This window comes from Ammodytes marinus, assembly GCF_949987685.1.
Source record: "Ammodytes marinus genome assembly, chromosome: 18".
Lineage (NCBI taxonomy): Eukaryota > Metazoa > Chordata > Actinopteri > Uranoscopiformes > Ammodytidae > Ammodytes > Ammodytes marinus.
The window spans coordinates 11,804,339-11,825,250 of NC_137222.1; the positions used below are offsets into that span (position 1 = coordinate 11,804,339).

Below are 20,912 nucleotides of genomic sequence, written 5' to 3' on the forward strand. Positions count from 1 at the left end.
GTCTGTTTTGACCCGTGGCAAGCATACAACAGGAAAAAAGAATGCAACACCCACTCGCTACTGTGTTTTATAGTCTGCATGAAATGATGTTGTTATCACTTACTGGGGGTATAGGGATATCACTTGAGCTTAATGTTGCAACTCAGTGCCACTGTCAAAATGATTTTCATTTCCCACCCTACAGTACGACAGAGTAGCACAGTAGGAAGTTCAGTATCCCATGTGTTTCACCTGATCTACTCCATTTAGAGTCACTTAGCCATCATAAAGCTTTCCCTCTCAATTTGTAGCTCGCCCAATTCTCATTTTCTTCCTCTGCAAAAATTCATATCGCTGCCTCTATAGCTATCTCTCTTACTCTTTTCTTCTGTACAGTTTCTCTTTGAATTCAGTCAGTGTAGTCTCTCTCTCTATCTTTTTTTCCTTCTCATTACTGCTGCTGTTATACCAGCCTGGTGAATCAGAAGCAGGACTCTCTCAGCCTCCCGTTGTGCCCCTCCCACCCCCCGCTCCCACATCTCCACCTCCTACTAATCACCCATGATGAGCAGCCTTCCAGTACTAACCCTATCCCTCAAATCACAATGGACCCCGCTTTCCCCCTCCCATTAGCTTCTGCTTGAATGGATTAGCTTCTCCGCTGGGCTCTCTCTCTCTCTCTCTCTCTTTCGCTCTCTCTCACGCCAGACTCTCTCTATCCCTGTTAGGCTAATGGAAACTGGGCTTGTTTTTTCCTCTCTCCCTCCATCAACTAAACATATACAGTTTTAATCTGACGGTGAGTCAGAGCCAGCGCTGGCGAGTTAAGAGGTTGTTGTGTTGAAGTGTAAAAAAAAAAAAAAAAAAAGCAAAAGGCTGGTCTGGCTAAAAGTTTAGTGAGAGTTTTGTTAGAGTATAAATCTATGATTTAGCTGTGATTGGGCTTTTTTTTTCTTCATGTGAACTCAACAAAAGACTTCTGATTGGCCTCCATATGTGGTGAGCGGCAATGGGCTTGCCAAAGGGAGGCCAATAAAAGTATGTGAATAGAAGCAAATTAAATAAAATGAATCAAATCAACTGTAAATGCCTTTCCTGGAAGATATTCGGGGGAGAAAATGTTTACTGAGAATGCTGGAAATTGATTCTAGTTTGTTAGTGGGCTTAGAATTATGCAAATAACAATAAAGGCAAAACCTCAACTTTATTACGAATGATTTTTACTCATGATGAAAACGTAAAACTATGTAAGCCCTTCGTAATTAACAATTTACTAAGCAAGGAAGAGACTGTAAAGGCTGTTATACATTTGCATGACACGTAGCCAAACATATCCACATGAGGTAATGGTTGTCATATGTGTCATGTGTTTCTGAGGGCGAGAGAGTTTGTCTGCTAAGAGGAGGGAAATGGTGCGACTCCCGCAGGAATGTCGACTCAGCGGGTCCCACACCCTGCAGACAGTCCCACAGAGCACTTCAGGGTTAGGAGTGAGGAGGACAGGGAGAGAGAGAGCATCATTTAAAAACCCACATCCAATAAAATATACATAGCAAAAAAGTAATAGCTTAATAATTCTTCTTACAGTGTTTCATTAAGAGTAATGCTAAAAGTTGAAAAAACAAAACAATACAAGCACTGGGTGTTTTTAATTTTGGATTAACAAACTGTAGCTAATCTGCTACTAGAAGTATGAGTAATAAAAACATCTATTCACATTAACTCAGAAACTAGCCTATATGCCATGACTAATAATGGTGATACAGTATATAAGCTGTTTCTGGGAATGTTTATTTCCTTTACCACAATGCATCCATGCACTTGGTGGTAGTTGTGGCTCTTACTTGGTGCTAAGATATTAATGGATAAAAGCCAGTGTGACTATTGTGGCAGAGTACACAGACATAGCACTCATTTAGACAAATGTATTAAGCATTTTTTGTGATCCTATATTTTGTGTTTCTTTAGCTTATGTGGATCTAAAAGCTACATGTGTTACCTACTCTCATGAAGAGCAAACTATCTCCCATTGCCAAACATGTTGGGCCAATCCAGAGGATTTGAGTGAATACTTGCACACTGTCCACCAGTAGCTTTACTGTATATTGATAAATCAAATGTAATATATTGGCTTTGACTGTACCCTGTGTAATTGTGTCACACAGTGAAGGAGAAGGTGCCTTATTCTTCTCCTATAGTCTATTTTGCTTCCTTTCCTTTCCTTTCCTTTCCTTCCTATTTTAAGAAAAACAGTTTGTCCTTGGATCAAATTCCATAATGCTATGTCTCAAAATATGCCCCTCCAGTCATTCCCTCTTTTAATTTCATACCAGACTTTTTACAGATATTGCCTGCATTTCAGAACTCACCCTTTCAGCTTTTTATCATAAATTGAAATGTGTGGAGTTATGCTATAACCCCCCTGAAGAAACACATACTTGCAGGTTGAATTGGGACAAGGGCTCTCAATGAATTTCTAACTAGAAAAATGAATAGGTATTCTTAGGGGCTTCCGGTTATTGTCTGATTATGTATTCTGTAATAAGAACATGATCTTGTTTCTCCTGGAGGCCGTGTGTTGAACAGTGAAGTGTCGCTGTTTTAGAATGTTGTTTTCTCATGTAATAGCTATTAAAGAAAAGGAAAGCAAGGGATGACATTTATCTGGATCAGGTTTTAGGGAAACATTTTTGTTGAGAAAATACTGTCCTTATATATCCATTCATACATAATTCAATCTCCCCATAGATAAAAAATGATAGTTTTTTACTATTAAGGCATCAGTGCCATACAATCTGTGTTACACACCTAGTGCTAGTCTACAGTATATTCACATGTTCAAAGCCAATATCCTATTGTAGAGCTGTCCAATATAAAACAGTCCATACTGCATCTTAGCACCATTCCGTGAAGGAGAATTGACATATCCTTTTCCACGGATTGAATGGCTTTGTTTCCATGGACACAGTTAGGTATAGGTGGAAGAAAGAAAGTGATGAAATGTTTTGGTGTCAGACATTCTGAAGGGAAAAATCAGGAGCAAAGCAGACACTCCCAACACACTAAAAATAAAAAGTGCTTTATCTAACACAGTCTCTACCATTTATATGTATTTCATATTTCAACTCTTTGAGTTTAGCTATAACCTCTCTGCTTGTAGTTATAGTACAAATATAGCTTTTCAACTGGGTTTACCTCCTTGCCTTTGAAAGCAGGGCTGGCTTGGTTTAATGGTGGCAGAGTGTTTATTCTCTTCAGATTAGAGACTATAGTAGAGAGATATGTGGGTGCTCATATCCCTATATAGACCAAATCAATCTCTTAACTTATGACAACATTGGGAAATAAATATAGATTGTATGTAGAATTATTGCATATGAAAAAAAAACACTAAACTAGTATTTTAGAATGGTGTCAATGGAGTTTGGAGATTTAACTGTGGATTTGATGCTTGAGTAAACTCAAAAAGCTCCTAAGTAGTCCCGTTTAAGTGTCATTAAGCTTTCATCTCCTCTCGGGTATTACTGTCCCAGTCTGTGCAGTAGGTGATGATATATGTCTAATGGAGGCTTCTGCTTCCAGTGTAGCATGACACCTTCAGTAATCCTGCCCTGTCAGCTCCACTAGCCCCAGACCTGCACTACTCTATCAGGGCTCTCACAGCACAAAAAATATTGGTTTTTCATTGGAAGGCGAGTGATCCCCCGTTTCTCCTATCATCTACTTCAGGCCAGTTTATCTGTGTAATAAAGGTGAGGCCGGAGATATCAAGAAAGCATAAATCTCTGATGTGTTTAAATACACATTGTTACATATTGCTTTTTTCACATGGGGGAATTATTATTGATGGGCCCTCTCTTCTTTGTTGAACTATTTCCAATATTCCAGAGAACACAATTATTGATTGCCAACCAAAACAGCCCTCCCGTCAATGAGATATAGATAAATATTGATAGGGGTGTAACAAATAGACGTATTGGTACCGAAACCGCACAGGCCGTACCGTACAGAACTGCACTGTACCGCAATACGTAATTATGCCGTAAATAGCGTCAACATTACATTAATATGCCAAATGTACAGGCTTGTTTTGATTGCGGTGTGGAACTAAGTATTTTATTTATTGGAGACATTGGTTGTTTGCAGCCATATTTTCTTTTCTATACTGAAAAATACCTATAGGCTGCTATTGTAGTTAATGCTGCACACAGTTATTTTTTTTTGCATTTTTCCTCTTAACTGAGAACTGTGACTTCAAAACCGAGGTACCTACCAAACCGTGACTTGTTTTGTGTACCACTACGCCCCTCATTGGTACACTATGTGCTTTCTGTCTGTTCATTGTAGACCTGAGGAAAACCTTTGACCAGGAACCTCTCGGGAAGGAAGTGTCACTAGAACAGGAAGTGTTGCTCCAGTGTCGCCCTCCTGAAGGCATTCCAGCTGCTGAGGTAAGGAAACATTTCAATGAGCCGCTACACTGTGGTGGTATTGGTAATTAGATTATCTCTAATGTGGTCTTATACGTGTTTGCCATGGAAATGGGAAACATGCAGTTGTGATTATTCATACTATAAGCCCAGCCAAAAGTTTGCCGCAAATCCCCCCCAAAAAACTGGCTGATCTGAAAAGAGTTTTTCGTCAGTAGCTTTACTGACGTTTTGGGGTTGGTTTCTGTTAGAATATTGCCATGATGTCTGGTTTTAGACTATAATAATGGGCAGCTAAAATGACCAACTGCTACATAATTGTATATTTAAAATGTGAATTTATTTGCTTGTATTTTTTTGGTAACGCCAGTCATTGGTTCTTTTTTATTTAATGCCACAGAAAAAAAGGGGAAAGCTGTGTTGATTGCAGGATTTGCCTCCCTTTCAAATTCAGTTATGTAATGCAATAACACTGAATAAATCCCACACAGTCCAAGGCACAGAGATGGACCTTTTCCCAACACCGCATAAACAATTTAAGCTGTTTGGGTGTTTCTTGAACATTGGCCATTCACTGCAATTTGGTCAGAGGAGAGAAGACATTTTGTAATTATCTTCTGGTGGGATAAAAAGAATAAAAGCAGTTGGGTCCCTGTGTTACCGTATAGCTTGGCCAATATCTCCTCCCTTGCTCTACTTCCTCACTGCCCTTCAGTAGAACACTGTTATGGCTTTGGTGAGTTTTTTTGTTTGTTTTTTTGAGTTGTGGTGCAGGGACTGAACTGTGTTAAGGCTTGTGATTGACCTGGAAAAGCCGAGTTAAGTGAGTGGAACTGCACAGCATTTATCCCCCGCTGAAAGTGCTGACAAGCTAAATGGGCGAAAAGTTTGGGACTGGCACTCCGCACACTCTCCTTCCACAATCCGAGCTTCAGTTTGACAGTGTTGCCGTAACAGCCATACACTATATATAGTATAGGTGATTCTGTAGCCTGTCTGAGGTCTCGCTGTCAAATCCTGGATTGGCTCGTTGCAGCGATTTAAAGACTTCTTGCTTTCTGAGACATGGAGTTGCTGTGGCAACCCAGATGAAGAGTGAAGGGTAAAAACAGGCTTGTGAACATCAGTGATATTTGCAGTCTGGCAAATGTATGCATTTATGTGTGGTCAAGTAATCAGTGATTTGTAATGTAGTTACCCCATCACCCAAGTACCCAAATAGAAAAACAAATTAGAAGCAAACTAAGTCAAATTCTACTAATGTTTAACAGCATAACGTCTGTATTTGTGGTGTGATGTGTGACACATTTGTAGCAATGAACCTCTTATAAAATGCATTAACAGATGCTAATTTATCTGCATGTGTGCGTCATTTTCCTTACTCTAAGAGCATTGACTGTTTTTCTCAGTTTACTTTTCCTTCTATGATCAAATTGAATTTTGCGTGTGTGTGTGTGTATGTGTGTTTGTGTATACAGAGGCACTTTTTCAGCCACTTTAATTACTCCACGCTTACCGCATGGCTAAGAAAAAAAAAAAAACAGTTCCATTCCACAAGTTGTTTTTCCTCCTCAACTCAAACACAGCTGCCTCAGTGGGAAAAAAGGACAAAACTGAATGCTGCTTATTCATCTGTGTTTTTGTCAGGGCCCTTCTCTGGCACAAGCCTCGCCAGAAGAGAAAAAAATCTTGGAAAAAGCAGATGGGCTTTAAGTCTGTGGTTGCATATGAAATCTGCAGAAATATGTAGCAGCCGCTGTCAAGGAAAGATCTGTCATATTTCACCCGCTCTAAGACAAAATATATATATAGAGAGACTAGAGAGAAAGAACGATTGAGGCTGAAGGCACAGGGAGAAGAGCTGTTGAGGTTTGTCGGGGATAAATCCAATGGGTTGTTGTCAGGCCTCCAGTGGGCTGTCAGTATGCTCTGTGGTTCTTTTACAGGCCTTTGCTTAGCGAGAGGGTCGAGGCTGGCAGGATGGCAGGCTGTGGCTGAGCCATAGAACCCATACTCTTACGGCACTTTTGTTAAATCATCTGGACTGTATACGTGATGGACATTGTGCTGTGCGGCAGGGTTCCAAAAGCTATTCTTTCAAGTAATCGGGCAAAGCAAGCCGGGCCCACATACTGCGCTGACTGTATGCAATGCATTATGGTCCCATCCCCACATTTCCACATGTCAGAGTACCAGCAAGGAGATTTACAAGTCTGCATGCACAGTCAGGCACACATGATAACATGCTGCCAACAACTCAACTGAGCACTGAAGGACCATTCATCTCTTCTATGGAGCTAACAGTGATTGTTGCTGGAATGGTCCACAGTCTTTTTAAGGGAATCTGTCATTTAGGTCCACACCAGAGCTATCCAAAGTGTTGCACGTTACAAAATGCAGGGAGCTATCGTTATTTTCTATATCGTCATTGTCTCTGGAATGTTGTTTTACTGTTGGGATAGCAGCCATTATTATAGCTTACTGACTGCAACTACTGACACGTCTACTGACACTGTCTCATGGTGCTTCAGATCTAAGGAACATATGCTATTGCCATAAGCTATAATGCCATTTTTTTGCAGCTGTTTTAGACTATGAGATACTAAAATAATTCACCCACACAATCACGCACACATACATTCTCAGAGCTATGAAGCCCACGTTCAAGGGGACTCAAAGTCAGTCACTCACAATTAGGTTTTGATCTCGAATTACAAAGTGGTACCGCACTATTTGATGTTATCCAGTTTTGGTTTCTTGTGTTCCCTCTTTGTCCCTCCCTGTTTTTTCAGATGATTCGCATTATAGCTTTTCACAATGGTTTACCACAGCAATGGCATTCTCTGATTCCATTTTAAGTGGTTGTGGGAGTCTTTGTTGACTTTTCTGCGTGGGCTGTTGCCCTGAAAACTAAACATTGTGCTGAATAATCAGGACAGCTCCTGTGATGATGCAGCAACTTCTCCTGAAAAAACACAAAATATATAAAATGGTTCCCCATCAGACAACTCAGAGGTTTTCATATTTGGGGTTGAGTCCAAAGTATCCTAGCTCCTGTTTTTGACAGGTAATTCACACTTGATACATTGATTTTCAGATTTACTGATAGACCAAAAGTTCTGGAATACACACACACACACACACACACACACACACACACACACACACACACATACACAAGAAAATAAGTAGCAAGCATTTATTTTGGCTCTCCCTTTGACAATTACGAATGGAACTTTGGACGTCTTTAAATACTGCGAGTGAGGTTTCAGAAATAGCAGCAGGATTCAGTCATCTGAACATCTTGTATGGTCTGAATACATTAGACACTCACCAGGCTCCCAGAAAGTCATTGTTACACGTCTCCATAGCCATGAATATTTGATATATACTTAATCAAGAGTAGAAGGCAAATGTAACTGTCGAGGGCTATTCTAAGGAGAAAGGGAGAGGGAAGGATTTGGCATGATGTCTTCTTGACTTCTGTCTTTAACGTGGGCTCACTTTGCCGAGTGCTGCGCATAGATAAATGATAATAAAATAAAGTAATAAAGGTATAGATGGAGATGGAGAGACTCTCCAACAGCACACCACTAGACCCTTCTCTTTGAATGCCTCCGTGAACCTCTTTTGTCAACATCTGCAGGGGTTCTACAGACATAAGAGTGGCCCCTTTTCATACTGAAGAATATGTAGCCCGGGCTCATAAAGTGGCCTTAAATCTCCCCTTGTGAAAGAATGCATCTTTATTGTTCCTCAGTCTATTTTTTTTTTCTTTCTTCTTTTCGACCATGGGCGCTCCATCTCCATCTGGACTTCAGAACGCTTGTCAGAGCCTTGAGAGAGAAAAGACGAGGGTTCAGAGGTGACGCAGCACAGCGAGCGAGCTGAGCTTGTTTCCATGGAGGCGGTGGTTTTTAATTCAGGCATCTCCTCAGTCAGCCGGGGTCCTGCAGTGTTATCATGGGTAACGAGTCATTGATGCTCTGCAGGGGAAGAGGAGGCCCTGCTGCCACGATTAAGTCCATTGGCTTTAGCTGAGAAGAAAAGCCACAAAGATCTTTATTTCACACTGCCTCATCCAAGAGAGTGAGAGAAAACTTAAGCCGGATGAATTTGGACATCATGGGCCAGGGGCCGGAGCCAGATTCAACCGGTTTCACATGAAGTTTTGTGAATCCATAGGGACAGTCAATTTTTGTAATTGTAGCTCAAATTGCTTCCTCGCTCTTCTGTTATTGGCCAAATGTGCCAATAAAGACTCACAGCACTGGGTGTTATGTTTTAACACCAAATCAAGCTTGAATACTTTAACTTTTTTTGTATCCTTAGTATCCAGTATCTGCCTTTTCCACTCATCAAACCAAGTAAATGTCAGTGATTATTGTTGATTTGAGGTCCAGTTCCACTTGATAGGTGCAGTGCAAACGGCACCTCGTCAGGTCACCTTGTCAAGAAATAGCTGAGTGCTTCCCTCCGAGTCAAAATGGTGGTAGTTATGAGAGAGGCTTCAAATGTCAAGAGTAACAAGACTTCATTGCCCAGTGGAACAGCGAGTGTGTTTTCATTAAGGTTACCCATGGGAGAGAAGGTGTCAGGAGGCCAGACCAAATCCCTGTGGCAACCCAACCAAAGATTGCCCTTCAAGCACTCACCTGTCAATCATTTGCAGTTTTTCAGCACTGAGGGCTGTGATTTGCTCTAATAGCCCAACATTTGTGAGCTCTGCCGTCCTCTGTAAGTCACTGCCCTTTACTGCTGCTACCTGCAGCGGGTCAGGCCTTAACCACTTACAAGAACAATTTTACCTTCCGACCACCATAGGAGAAGGAAAAGAAAATATTATTCCTTCTACTGCAGAGACGAGAAGCACTGCTTGGGGCTCTGGGAGGGATGCAAAGATATAAACTGATACCAGGAAACAAAACCATGAGACTGACTCATGTAATGGAAACCTATTGCCATTCCTTGTGTTTTGAATCACTCGTTCACTTGTCATCACAGCTTTCTATCGAGCCCTTGAGGGTAAACACAGCTTTTTATTCCAAAAACAGCAACAACAAAAACTGTGTAAAAAGCTAACTATTTCCTACACAACCTGCTATTGTAGGAAAGGCAAATTGCTGGATCCCAAGTGGTATTTATATGAAGCATTCTAATTTTTAAATGTTTTGCTCTATCACTTTAAAATTATCCTTGAGCTGTTTGCACCAGACTTGTGAATAGATTCCAATATTGAGTTGTGACCTCTACCAGTTCATATAAAATCCCCCTCCGTCGGTGGAGTTATCCACTAATCTTTTCTAAAAGTAGACTCAGGGGGAGACCAAGGACTTATTTGGTATTTCACATAAAATATCGCATATGAGTGTGCTGTGTCTCTCTGCAGCCAAGTCTTACTCGTCCACCCACTTGTAAATGTAACAGACCTTTTTGCCTTCAAAACAAAATGTACAGTACAAATGGCAGAAATCCCATATAGTCAAATCATCACCATTTTCACCAGCAACAGTTTCTTTGCCCAGGGAGGATTTATACATTCAATTTTTAAACAAATCTTTTTTTGGATACCTCCCAGAGAAAAACAGCCATATGGAGTTGTAAAAACATAAACTTGTCCCCCCCTCCTCAAGTTTATGTCGATTGTACCTTAGGCGGTATAAGTAAAAGTTTTTGGAATCATATTTAAGAGGCATATAAAACTGTGCAAAACTGAGAGAGTGGTGGTGCAACTAGCAGCAATGTGTCTGCTTGCCCTTGGAGCTAGATTAAGGAATGGGCTTTTCTCCTTCACAAGACAGTGGAGAGCTATGGGGCCAGTGTGTGAGAGCTGGAGGAAGTCATTACTCCTGGCTCCATGTCTGGGTGATCCGTCTTCTGTATGGACACCTGCAGTAGTAACCACTCCAAATGCACCTCTGATACCTAACCTCGCCTCCGTCCAAACCCCATCCCATTCCAGCTCCTTCAAAATACACACACACACACACACACACACACACACACACACACACACACACACACACACACACACACACACACACACACACACAAACAAGCCAGTATTGCAGGCATACACATACAGACATTTTTCGCTCCAATCACATCTCAAGACAAGACCTTGGTGCATTTCAGCTTGTTAATATTTATACACAGCTCACATTTCCATACTTGTCATTGCAGGCAGATGCAGAGCATATGGCTTGTTGTCTCCTAGTGAATGATTGAATAATCAGTTTTGTAACCCTTTTATGGCTCATTCTCCAGGTGTGTCATTCAAGGCTCGAGAGGCGGATACAAAAAACGGGAAATGAATAAATGACATCGGATAGATAGATAGAATTTGTGCGGAGAGGCAGGAGAGCTCATAATGACTTCTCTCTGTAGAGGAGTCGCACACATTCCTCCGGAAGATTTTTTCTGGTTCTTCTTTTTCACTACCCTTCTCCACCCCCCACGCTCTGATCTACCTTCTATTTCTGACACAACAGCGATGATGATGAGTAATGAATGGTTTTGCCTTCCACTGGTTTTGTAACAAGTGAGTGGATTGCATACGGTGTGTTCTGTATATTGTGCTAATTGGTGTTGTGTGGGCTGGGCACACCCTGGCGGAGCAAAGGGAACATCCCACTCTATGGTTACTCCTACAGCCATGCAGCTCTGATGCCAGTTAAGATTGTTTTATTCAGAGAGAAAGTGACAGTGGAAAGACTTAGAAGCTTCGTCCTTATTCCAGAAGCTTTTTTCAGTTAAAGATATATGTTTCTCAGGTTTTAAATACAGACAATTATTGTACATGAACACTACTTTTAATAAAGTCTAAAGTTGCTACGAATCAACTGTTTGTGTGTACATGAGGAAGTTTTTGTTCATAAGTTTGCCATAACAACCTTTAGATAGTGATTTCCATATTTACACCAGTCCAAAGACATTGACGGGCTACTTCTGACCTCCTCTGTTTGCCTACCACTTAAACGTGCTTAATGCCTTAATGTCTTCGTTTGCCTGCTGTAACTATGCCGTAACACTAGCTGTACGGCAACTGCCTTTGACAGCTCCCTTTTCCATATTATGTCTCTAAATGCCATCCTACAGCAGTATATACTGTATCCTGGTCTGTGAATTTTTCCAGAGCTCAAGAGATGAAAAAGCTGTCTCTGCTCAGTCGGATCCCTTTCTTCTTTGTTTACCTCCAGCTTTTAGAGTTTCCCTTTTCACCCACACACACACACACACACACACACACACAGAAACAGACACACACACACACACACACACACACACCTCTTTGTAACCTTTTTTTCCCCCTCAATTCCCTGCCTCCTGTCTTGTCCGTCCTTGCCTCTCGGTGATGATGTGTCATCCTACTCTCCTCACTCATCTACCTCTCCCTCTCTGCCCTGCCTCTACCTCTCTTTCTTTTAGTCTGTCTCCATACTCTCTCTAGCTTTAGCTTTCTGTCCATTTCTCTCTCTCTCTGTCATTGGTGGGATTCCTGCGACCAGACGGGAAGTCTTCCTCTCCTTTATGACAGCTGACATGTGGCAATTTCCCTTCGTTAATGATAAGAAATGTGCCAATTACCTCTCCGGATGTTTAAGCTGCCAATCAGACCCTAACGAGCTGTGCGCGCATGTGTGTGTGTGTGTGTGTGTGTGTGTGTGTGTGTGTGTGTGTGTGTGCGTGTGTGTGTGTGTGTGTGTGCGAGTGTTCTTGTGCAGGCATCTTTGTGAGGACCAGTTTTAGCTTTTAACCATCGGAGTGAGGACAAGGACTTTTTGAGGGTTAAGACTTCAGGTTTTAAGATTCAGGTTAGAATATGGTGTAGGTAAGGGCTAGTGTGAGGGTTAAGGCATTTAGTTCTGATGGGTAGGGTAAGAGGCTAAGGATTGGGAATGCATTATGTCAATGAGTGTCCTCACAAATATTAGAGAGAGTGTGTGTGTGTGTGTGTGTGTGTGTGTGTGTGTGTGTGTGTGTGTGTGTGTGTGTGTGTGTGTGTGTGTGTGTGTGTGTGTGCGTGTGTGTGTGTGCAAGTTATTGTCTGTTCGCATGAGAGAAAGGTGGTACTATAGTGCCATATGAGATGTCTTCAGTTGCGTTTTTAGAATTTGAAATCTTTTCACAAAATGCAGTGTAGAGATTGGCGTATACCTTTTCATCTCCGGTTTTATTAATGAGTCCCAATTATAGTGCCTATAGAATAAACAATGAATAGAATAAGCTGTTGCTCACTATTAATCTCTCTCTCTCTCTCTCACACACACACACACACACGCAGACGTCCTCACTTCTGACATGACTCTCTACCACTTCTTCTATCTCTTGTCACTCTCGCTTCCATCCAAAAACTCCTCCATTCTGCGCTGGAAAGCTCTTTTGTTCAATTTTTAATTACCTCCTCATATTAAAAAGTGCATTTGACATCTGAATGCGGCACGTTTAGAGAGCCTGCCTCCAAAATTGGATAACCACCTCCTCGTATCAACCGTCAATCTCTATACAAAGAACAGACCTTTTTACTTCCCAATGTGCCATATGCTCTAAACACAATGATGTAAGCACTCAAAGGATATACAAAAATATATTTATCATGTCAACAAAAACCCATCATTTCTCTTGTTTGCGTCATCTTTGTTTTATTGGACTTGTGTTTCCCACTCACTTTTCATCATGACACAGGAAACAAAGGACACGCTAAATGGCAATCGGATCACTGTCAAGGCTTTTGTTGCCTGGTCATGCCTCTATGGTGGTCTTGTTTGTCATATTTGGTAGATTCTGTATTCAAGATTGATGGTGTAACACGAAAAAACACACTCATACAAAACAACGTAACCCTTGTCTTATACTACATGAGCCGATGCGTTCGCTATCTCCACTCTAGCGTCCTTATAATCGATAATGATGTTGTTGTGGCATTAGTGCATCATTGCTTTCATTATAGTGATTACAGTTTACCGGCACAAGATAATGCACAGGAGTTATTTGGCCTATTTGTATGTGTACATAGGATACAGAGGACTGCCTCTGCTATCATGCGAAGCAACAGTTCTTCTATCCAATGCTGAAATGACAGTCATGACAGATGTCTAACTGCCACCTCAGCAGATGCCAAAGCACATTAGATGTAATCAAATTAAAACAGCAGCCGATTCAATAGCACAATAATAAAATGCGTAATTAATTTATACATACCTATCATAATATGGACTTGCTTCCATGTAGCCTAACAAATAACAATTACAAATGCTTTATCTATCTATCTATCTATCTATCTATCTATCTATCTATCTATCTATCTATCTATCTATCTATCTATCTATCTATCTATCTATCTATCTATCTATCTATCTATCTATCTATCTATCTATCTATCTATCTATCTATCTATCTATCTATCTATCTATCTATCTATCTATCTATCTATCTATCTATCTATCTATCTATCTATCTATCTATCTATCTATCTATCTATCTATCTATCTATCTATCTATCTATCTATCTATAAAGCAAGAAACGTCTGTCTGTCTGTGTGACTCGCATATCTCTCTGAGTGTTAGTCAGATCGGCCTGAGCTTCCGGATATGGCTTGCGCACGGCACAAAGATGTGCATCCTTGATTGATTTTGAATATATTAATATATTAAAGAGCATAAGTCACATTGACGAGCGATGTGACAGCCATTTCAATGACTGTGGGACACTGCCTATGTGTAGGCTACATCTATTTCTGTGTCTCATTTTCATAGACGGGTTACATTTAAGCATGCATAAGCTAGGCCTACCTGCTTCCGACGGGCACTGCACTAGTTAAATGTAATTAAAGCATTATTTGAGTCATCATTATTGTTAAATGTGACAGTTGTTGCTTTTGCGCTATTGTCTCACGATGACTTCTTTCAATGCCTAAATAGCAGCAAGGCAGTAATCTGCTATTAACATAGATTAAACATACATTTTTGTATGTCCTCATACTGCATTGACTTGTGTAATGAGAAAGCCACTTCAATTAAGCTTCTAGTTTTAAATGAATTGAAATCATCATCAGTGGCTCACATGAAACACATGCTTTTGATGTTTTGAGAGTGACTCACAATGCTGCTGCACGGTGTCGAGGAATAGAGGCAATGCCTAAAAAAACTATCTGAGTGACTTACAGATGTCATGCATCTCCTCCTATACATCGCAACGTCTGCCGCCGCGCAGCCCTTATAGCTCTATTGTGTTTGTGTGTGAGAGAGAGAGGTTGAGTTTCAGTCAGTAGACGGCTTGTTAGAGAATCCTATCCTCCCTGGCTCCAAGAGATTGATACATTCAGCTGATACATGTTTATGGCAGAAAACAATCACCAAGCACCAAACCCCATAACGCTTACAGGGGTTTACTGTAAAGCTCTGTTGATATTAACTTTGCATCCAGTGTTTGTTTATTTCGGATATAAGTTTATCATGGGGATCATGGCTTTCATATGAGCTGAGCGATGTTGTCTGCCTTTGATTTGAGCGGCCGGGTTTGGAAGAGTGTGAAATAATTGTGAATGTTTTGAAAATGTTCTCTTCTCAGCCTCTCCAATGTGGTGTTCCCTACTGGATAAGATAGCGGGCATGCTTTGCTGAGGTGTGACGCTGATGGAATCTTTTGATATCTGTCATCTCAGACTAACACACACACAGACTCTAGTGAGGCTGATGGTGCAGGTAAAACAGTGCATGTCACAATCAGTCCTATCTTCCCTTTGACAAAGTTCTAACAATGGTGGTCCACTACATGCCGTTCATGGTTTGTTTCTTACCAATAACAACAGTGAACCCGCACTGTTTTGGGCTTGGCAAGCCTTATGTAGGGTGGATTGCCCCACTTTTTTTTAGATACTTTATCTCTCAAGAGAAAAATACCCTTTTCTAAACATCCCAGCTTATCTAAGCCTGTATACTGCTCCTTGGTGACTTATCTGTTATCAGGCCCTGTTCCTTGTGGGATATCACAATACACAGGAAGCCAGCTATTCGCCAGGCCCCCTCAATGGCTGGACAGCTTTCTTTGAAGAAAACCAGAGAAACAGGAAATATTTTTGAATCAAAGTGTCTGCAGGGGTGCAAAGCGGCACGTGTTATTCTATTTTTCTTTCTTTTTTCGAAACCTTTAAAGCCCTCTTGAAGATAAGAAAGGGGACTTGGTTGATTTAGAGCCAAATACAGTCTCCCCAAATGGTCCCCCTGTACTGCGATAGTGCCAGGAGTTCAATATCAGTCTCATTTAGAGGAATGAAACTCATAAGAAAAAGGTCAGAGAAACCTCTTAGCTTCAGGAATAGTGGGGAGAGAGAGAGAGTTTTCTTTGCGCTGCTGTCTGTCTGACAGTGTTGCGCTGTTAGTGTAGCACTTTGTTCAAGGGGGGAGAATAAAAAAAGAGCATGATAGATATTGACTTTTTTTGCAGCAGGACCTTGGAGACATAAACAATTGTGCTGTAATCTGGTGCGCGCTCTGCTATTTGAGAGGTTAGGCGGGGATAAGAAAGAAAAAAAATAAACTATAGCTGTTTAAACACTTTGCTGTGATTTTTTTCCCTACAATTTAATGAGGTCAACCTGTCTCATATCTTCTCTCGCAGTGCTTCTGTTTGAAATACGTTTCTGTATCTCCGAGCTGTCTGTCTTTTCTCTCTGTTTCCTTTTGTAATGTCATGCTCCCTCCTTTCTTCCTGTCCTCAGGTGGAGTGGTTAAAGAACGAGGAGATAATCGATCCGGCGGACGACAGAAACTTCTACATCACAATCGACCACAACTTGATCATCAAACAGGCACGCCTCTCCGACACAGCCAACTACACCTGTGTGGCTAAGAACATAGTGGCCAAGAGACGCAGCACCACCGCCACAGTTATAGTCTATGGTAAACTACTTTTCTTTAACATACCCTGCTTTCCAAATCGCATACTCTATTCTATTTCTATTCTTCATACTACATCTGACCATAAAAATCTATAGTTAGAATGCAGTAGGCATACAATTGGGACATTCTTTTATTTATTTATCTCATCATAACAATGCGCCTTGATCTTGCCTCTTGCTTTTATATCCGTCGCACCCCCGGTTGTTTTCATACGGAGGCTATGTTGATGTGACGTCACTTCCGGGGTGCAATGGATTGTGGGATAGAATCGCCCAAATAGCATTCTGATTTCAACAATAAAAATCTCGACCGGATGAAGAAGACATCCAGGTATTTTTAAGCTAAATCTGACCACAATAATTGGGACATCCTACATCTTATTTTCTACCATACTAAATAGCAGAAAGTATGGGTATTGGAATGCAGGCATTGTCCCCAAGATTCCAATGTTAGTCGCACATCTGGTGACATGCAAACAATCATCCTTCATATTGGCCACATGAGATAGCAGTAAAGTCAGGCACACGAGTGCAGAGGAAACAATTTGAATTTCCCACAAGCAGTCAGGTCTACTTAAATTGAAGCATTGAAGATTCAATGTCTATCTGAATAAAGCAATTCCCCCTCTCTCTCTCTCTCTCTCTTTCTCAAGGCATGTAACATAACATTCACTCATTTTATCTCATGCCCGAAGGTGTGCAAAGAATGGAAGACTTGTGATGTTCTGTACTTAAAGAGACCCCCGCTGTGGTTTCACACAGAATCACCCACCGTCTCCCTAACATCAACGGAAACGGCAGTTTTGCGCGGCACAGCTGCAAAGTTTAACTTCCAACGCCTGCTGGAGGCATGGCATATAGTCAGACTGAGTGAAGAGGTATCGCATGCATGTGGTTGGATACACACGCAAGTTAACGTGATGATCAGATGCTGGAAACTTTTCCACATGGGTTGAGTTTCAAATCTATAATTTTTGCTCTGCACTTTTTTTCACCGTCGTTCCCCTGCACACTTTGGAGGTGTGGTACTGTTAGCATCCTTGTGGTTACATCTACTTTAGCCACTTTGTCCTCAATGTTCACTTAACTGGAACTAAAGAGGATCAATGTCAGAGGTGATGTACAAACACAAATCGTTATACCAAGAGAGCAGATTTCAGGGACGGGGGGTTGCCGCCTCCACAAGGCTTTACCCTAGCACTAACACAGTCGGATAAAACTGCTTTGAAGTCAGCTTATCCTTGAGAGAAAGTAAAAACAAGCCACTGCATCTGTTTGTGCTGTCCTTGCTCCTTTATCCAAAATGGGATACAGTTGTGCTGAATGTGAACTCCCCTATGAAGCAACGCGAGGAACCCAAAGGGTATGGGGAAAGTTGTGTGACAAAAAGTGACAAGGACGGGCAGTGTGTTTTTTTTAGCCCAGTGGCTTCCAGCCCAACCTGCTACAAGGACACTGGAAACAGGAGCACTAAGCAGCTGGCAACTAAAGTGAAAGAAAAAGGGTGTAAAGGGACAGAGAGAATGAGGGAGAGAGAGAAGATGGATACATAATCCATAGAGGAAAGAAGGCAGACAGGAAAGAAATGTTTGGCTTTGGCAGTCTTCCCCCCAGAGTGCATTATTTTTGGGCTTCACTCGTAAGCACGTCGCATTTTGAAAGTCGGCTGCTCCGAGGAGCCCAGTTTCACCATCTCAAATGCCACAGACTTGTTCTCAGCCACAAAAGCCCCGGTGGTGTGTCACTCTGCACTGGATTTAGTCGCTGACAGAGATGGATGAGAGAGGGAAGGGGAGGCATTAGGAGGAATCAGTGAGTGGAAAATGCAGCTATCTGACCAGAATTTACTGTCTGGGCTACACGGCAAAGCAACGACCCCGAGATGTGCAGGGTCAGAAAACACACAAGGTATAATACAGGCATCAGTCTGAGCGATATTTTAACATGTTTTTTTTATGTTTTTGTATCACCGTGCATTGCAGTGAATGGCGGATGGTCGACGTGGACAGAGTGGTCGGTGTGTAACAGCCGCTGTGGCCGCGGTTACCAAAAACGCACGCGCAGCTGCACCAACCCGGCGCCACTCAACGGCGGCTCCATCTGTGAAGGGCAAGGCATCCAGAAGCTGGCCTGCAATCCTCTCTGCCCAGGTATGACATCACACAAATTACAATACGCCCACTGTAATAGTGGGTGGGAAAGGGTAAATACACAGTAGGTTGCACAAAAACCACAAATACATCAATGTGATACAGCTCTGTGTGTGTGGGCATATTTCGCTGTGTGTCTCTCTACCACATATATCTCCCACTGTTTCAATCACATATACACTCGCCCATAGCAGGCATGGGACGATAACTGGTTTCAAGGTATACCGCGGTATGAAAAAGTCAAGGTTTCAATTACCGCCATTATCTCTGTCATACCGTTCTAAGGTACTAGAACACACAGGATTTTAATGTACAAGTTGCTTAATGTTCAGAATATTCCTGCGTTATAACGTTAAGTAGAAGGGAAATGTGTAGAGACTAGAGAGTGAGCATGTCTCTAAAAAAACTTGTTGAGCTGATCACTGAAACGACTTTTATTTAAATGTTGTTTTGAATCATTCAATTATTGTTATCATAAAAGTTTATTAATGTTCCGAATATTCTTAATGTTGTTTTCTATTATTATAATTTTTTTTACCCCGACATTTCAAAGTAACACATTTGAGGGCTCTAATTGCAATACCGTGATACCGTGTTACCGTGGGAATTTTAGCTTAAGGTTATCATACCGTCACCATCATACCAGCCCATGCCTATTAGCCCATAGCGCATTGGTTTGTCTAAATCTTTCTCATTTGCCTTTTTCATTCACTCTACTCCCTCCCCCCCCCCACCCCCATCTGTTGTTGTGTGGTAGTGGATGGCCTGTGGACAGAGTGGAGTAAGTGGTCTACCTGTGGGACAGAGTGCACCCACTGGAGGAGGAGGGATTGCAATGCTCCAGCGCCCAAAAGCGGGGGGAAGGACTGTGAGGGCATGGTGCTCCAGTCCAAGAACTGCACCGATGGGCTGTGCATGCAGAGTGAGTACCCGACTAATCCTCTGCTACTCTCTCTGACCTGCCCCAACCAAAAAAAAATAAAGAAAAAAAGATTATTCTCCTCACCCTTTGACCACGAGTTTCACTTTTCTCTTTCATCGCCACGCCGTGTTTCACATCCCCGCATTATAACACACTCTCACTCTCTCTCTCTCTCTCTCTCTCACTCACTCACACTGTTTCACTCGCTTCATACATAAACAATAAGACATGCTAGAACACCTTTCTCTCTCTGTTTACTGCACTCAATTTCTGCATTGGCACATGCATAATACACAAAGAAAAAAGTCTCTTGGATAAAAGTGACATAGATGCAGAAAACCACTAGCACATCTTTTCCTGTGTCAGCTCTAACCGCAAAAAAAAAAAATGTACAAGTTTAAAAAAGAAACATGGGGAAGCACTCTAAGTAATTATCCTTGTCACAGGCTAAGCGTTCGCGAGGAGTTATATTTAAAATAATAATAAGTGATTATAATGTAATTACACAAGGGGGGTCACGACTTCAAGGCTGCTTTGATTGCTACCTTAATAAAAAACTTTAAAAACTGTGGATTCCTTTGGTCCAGTGAGAGGAAACACAAAGCCACAAAGTGCTGGCAATTACACGTGTTGGAAGGTATTATATGGTGTAAGTATAACACTGTTATAATCTCTCCTTACAATGATTTTTACAGGACACGGAACCGCTCCAGGCTGCACAGGCATTTCTTTCTCATAAATCACAATTCTTCTATTGGCTTTTTCTTGTTTTGCTGATAACAACAACAACAACGAAAAAGGCCAAAGTCAGTTTGTAGAGCAGCCAGATATTGTTCTGCAGGCAATTGTTTTCTGCGTCTCTTTTTTTCCAGTGAGTTAAAAAAACAGCCACGCAGTTCAGTTGAGCCAAAAAGCACGCTCCCACTCCCTTATAATACATCCAAAGATTGGAATCATGCTGCAGTTGTTCTGATGTGTGTGTGTGTGTGTGTGTGTGTGTGTGTGTGTGTGTGTGTGTGTGTGTGTGTGTGTGTGTGTGTGCGCGTGTGTGTGTGCGTGTGCGTGTGCGTGTGCGTGTGCGTGTGCGTGTGTGTGTGTGGAGATTGTTGGTAGGACTGCAGCACGGTAACCAAGGTAAACTCTTCTGTGTCTATATAGCTGGACGAAAAAAATCCTCTCCAATAAACATATCTTTGAAGGTGCTAGACCCACGCACTGTCACAGATGCCTCCAATCGTGTCTAACTTAGCGCAGATGGTGATTGTGACACTTACAATATAACAGAGGCTCGGGCTGCTGGGTGTATCTAGGATTTGATACAGCTGGCTGTCAACCGTGTGCAGCTGATCTGAGATTTTTGCAACACCGCAGGGTTGTAATCTGCTACCTGCAATATGGTGTTGACATGATGTACTATAGGTTATGGTTGACAACACATTGGCGGTATATTTATATGCATCTTGTGACTGATAGAAGTGGTATGTCTCTGTCCAAAGTAAACACATACTGCAATGTGTGTGTGTGTGTGTGT

At 41.7% G+C, this 20,912-nt stretch overlaps 1 protein-coding gene across 2 annotated transcripts in view; it reads left to right on the top strand.

Moving 5' to 3' along the window:
• The window catches only part of unc5cb (unc-5 netrin receptor Cb), a 121,609-nt gene that overhangs the window by 77,023 nt on the left and 23,674 nt on the right, over window positions 1-20,912 (top strand). For both annotated transcript variants that reach the window (XM_080046189.1, XM_080046190.1), the window contains exons 4-7: window positions 4,327-4,430; window positions 16,130-16,310; window positions 18,292-18,459; window positions 19,217-19,381. In XM_080046189.1, coding sequence (XP_079902315.1) covers window positions 4,327-4,430; window positions 16,130-16,310; window positions 18,292-18,459; window positions 19,217-19,381 — 618 coding nt within the window. The remainder of the gene's footprint in view (window positions 1-4,326; window positions 4,431-16,129; window positions 16,311-18,291; window positions 18,460-19,216; window positions 19,382-20,912) is intronic.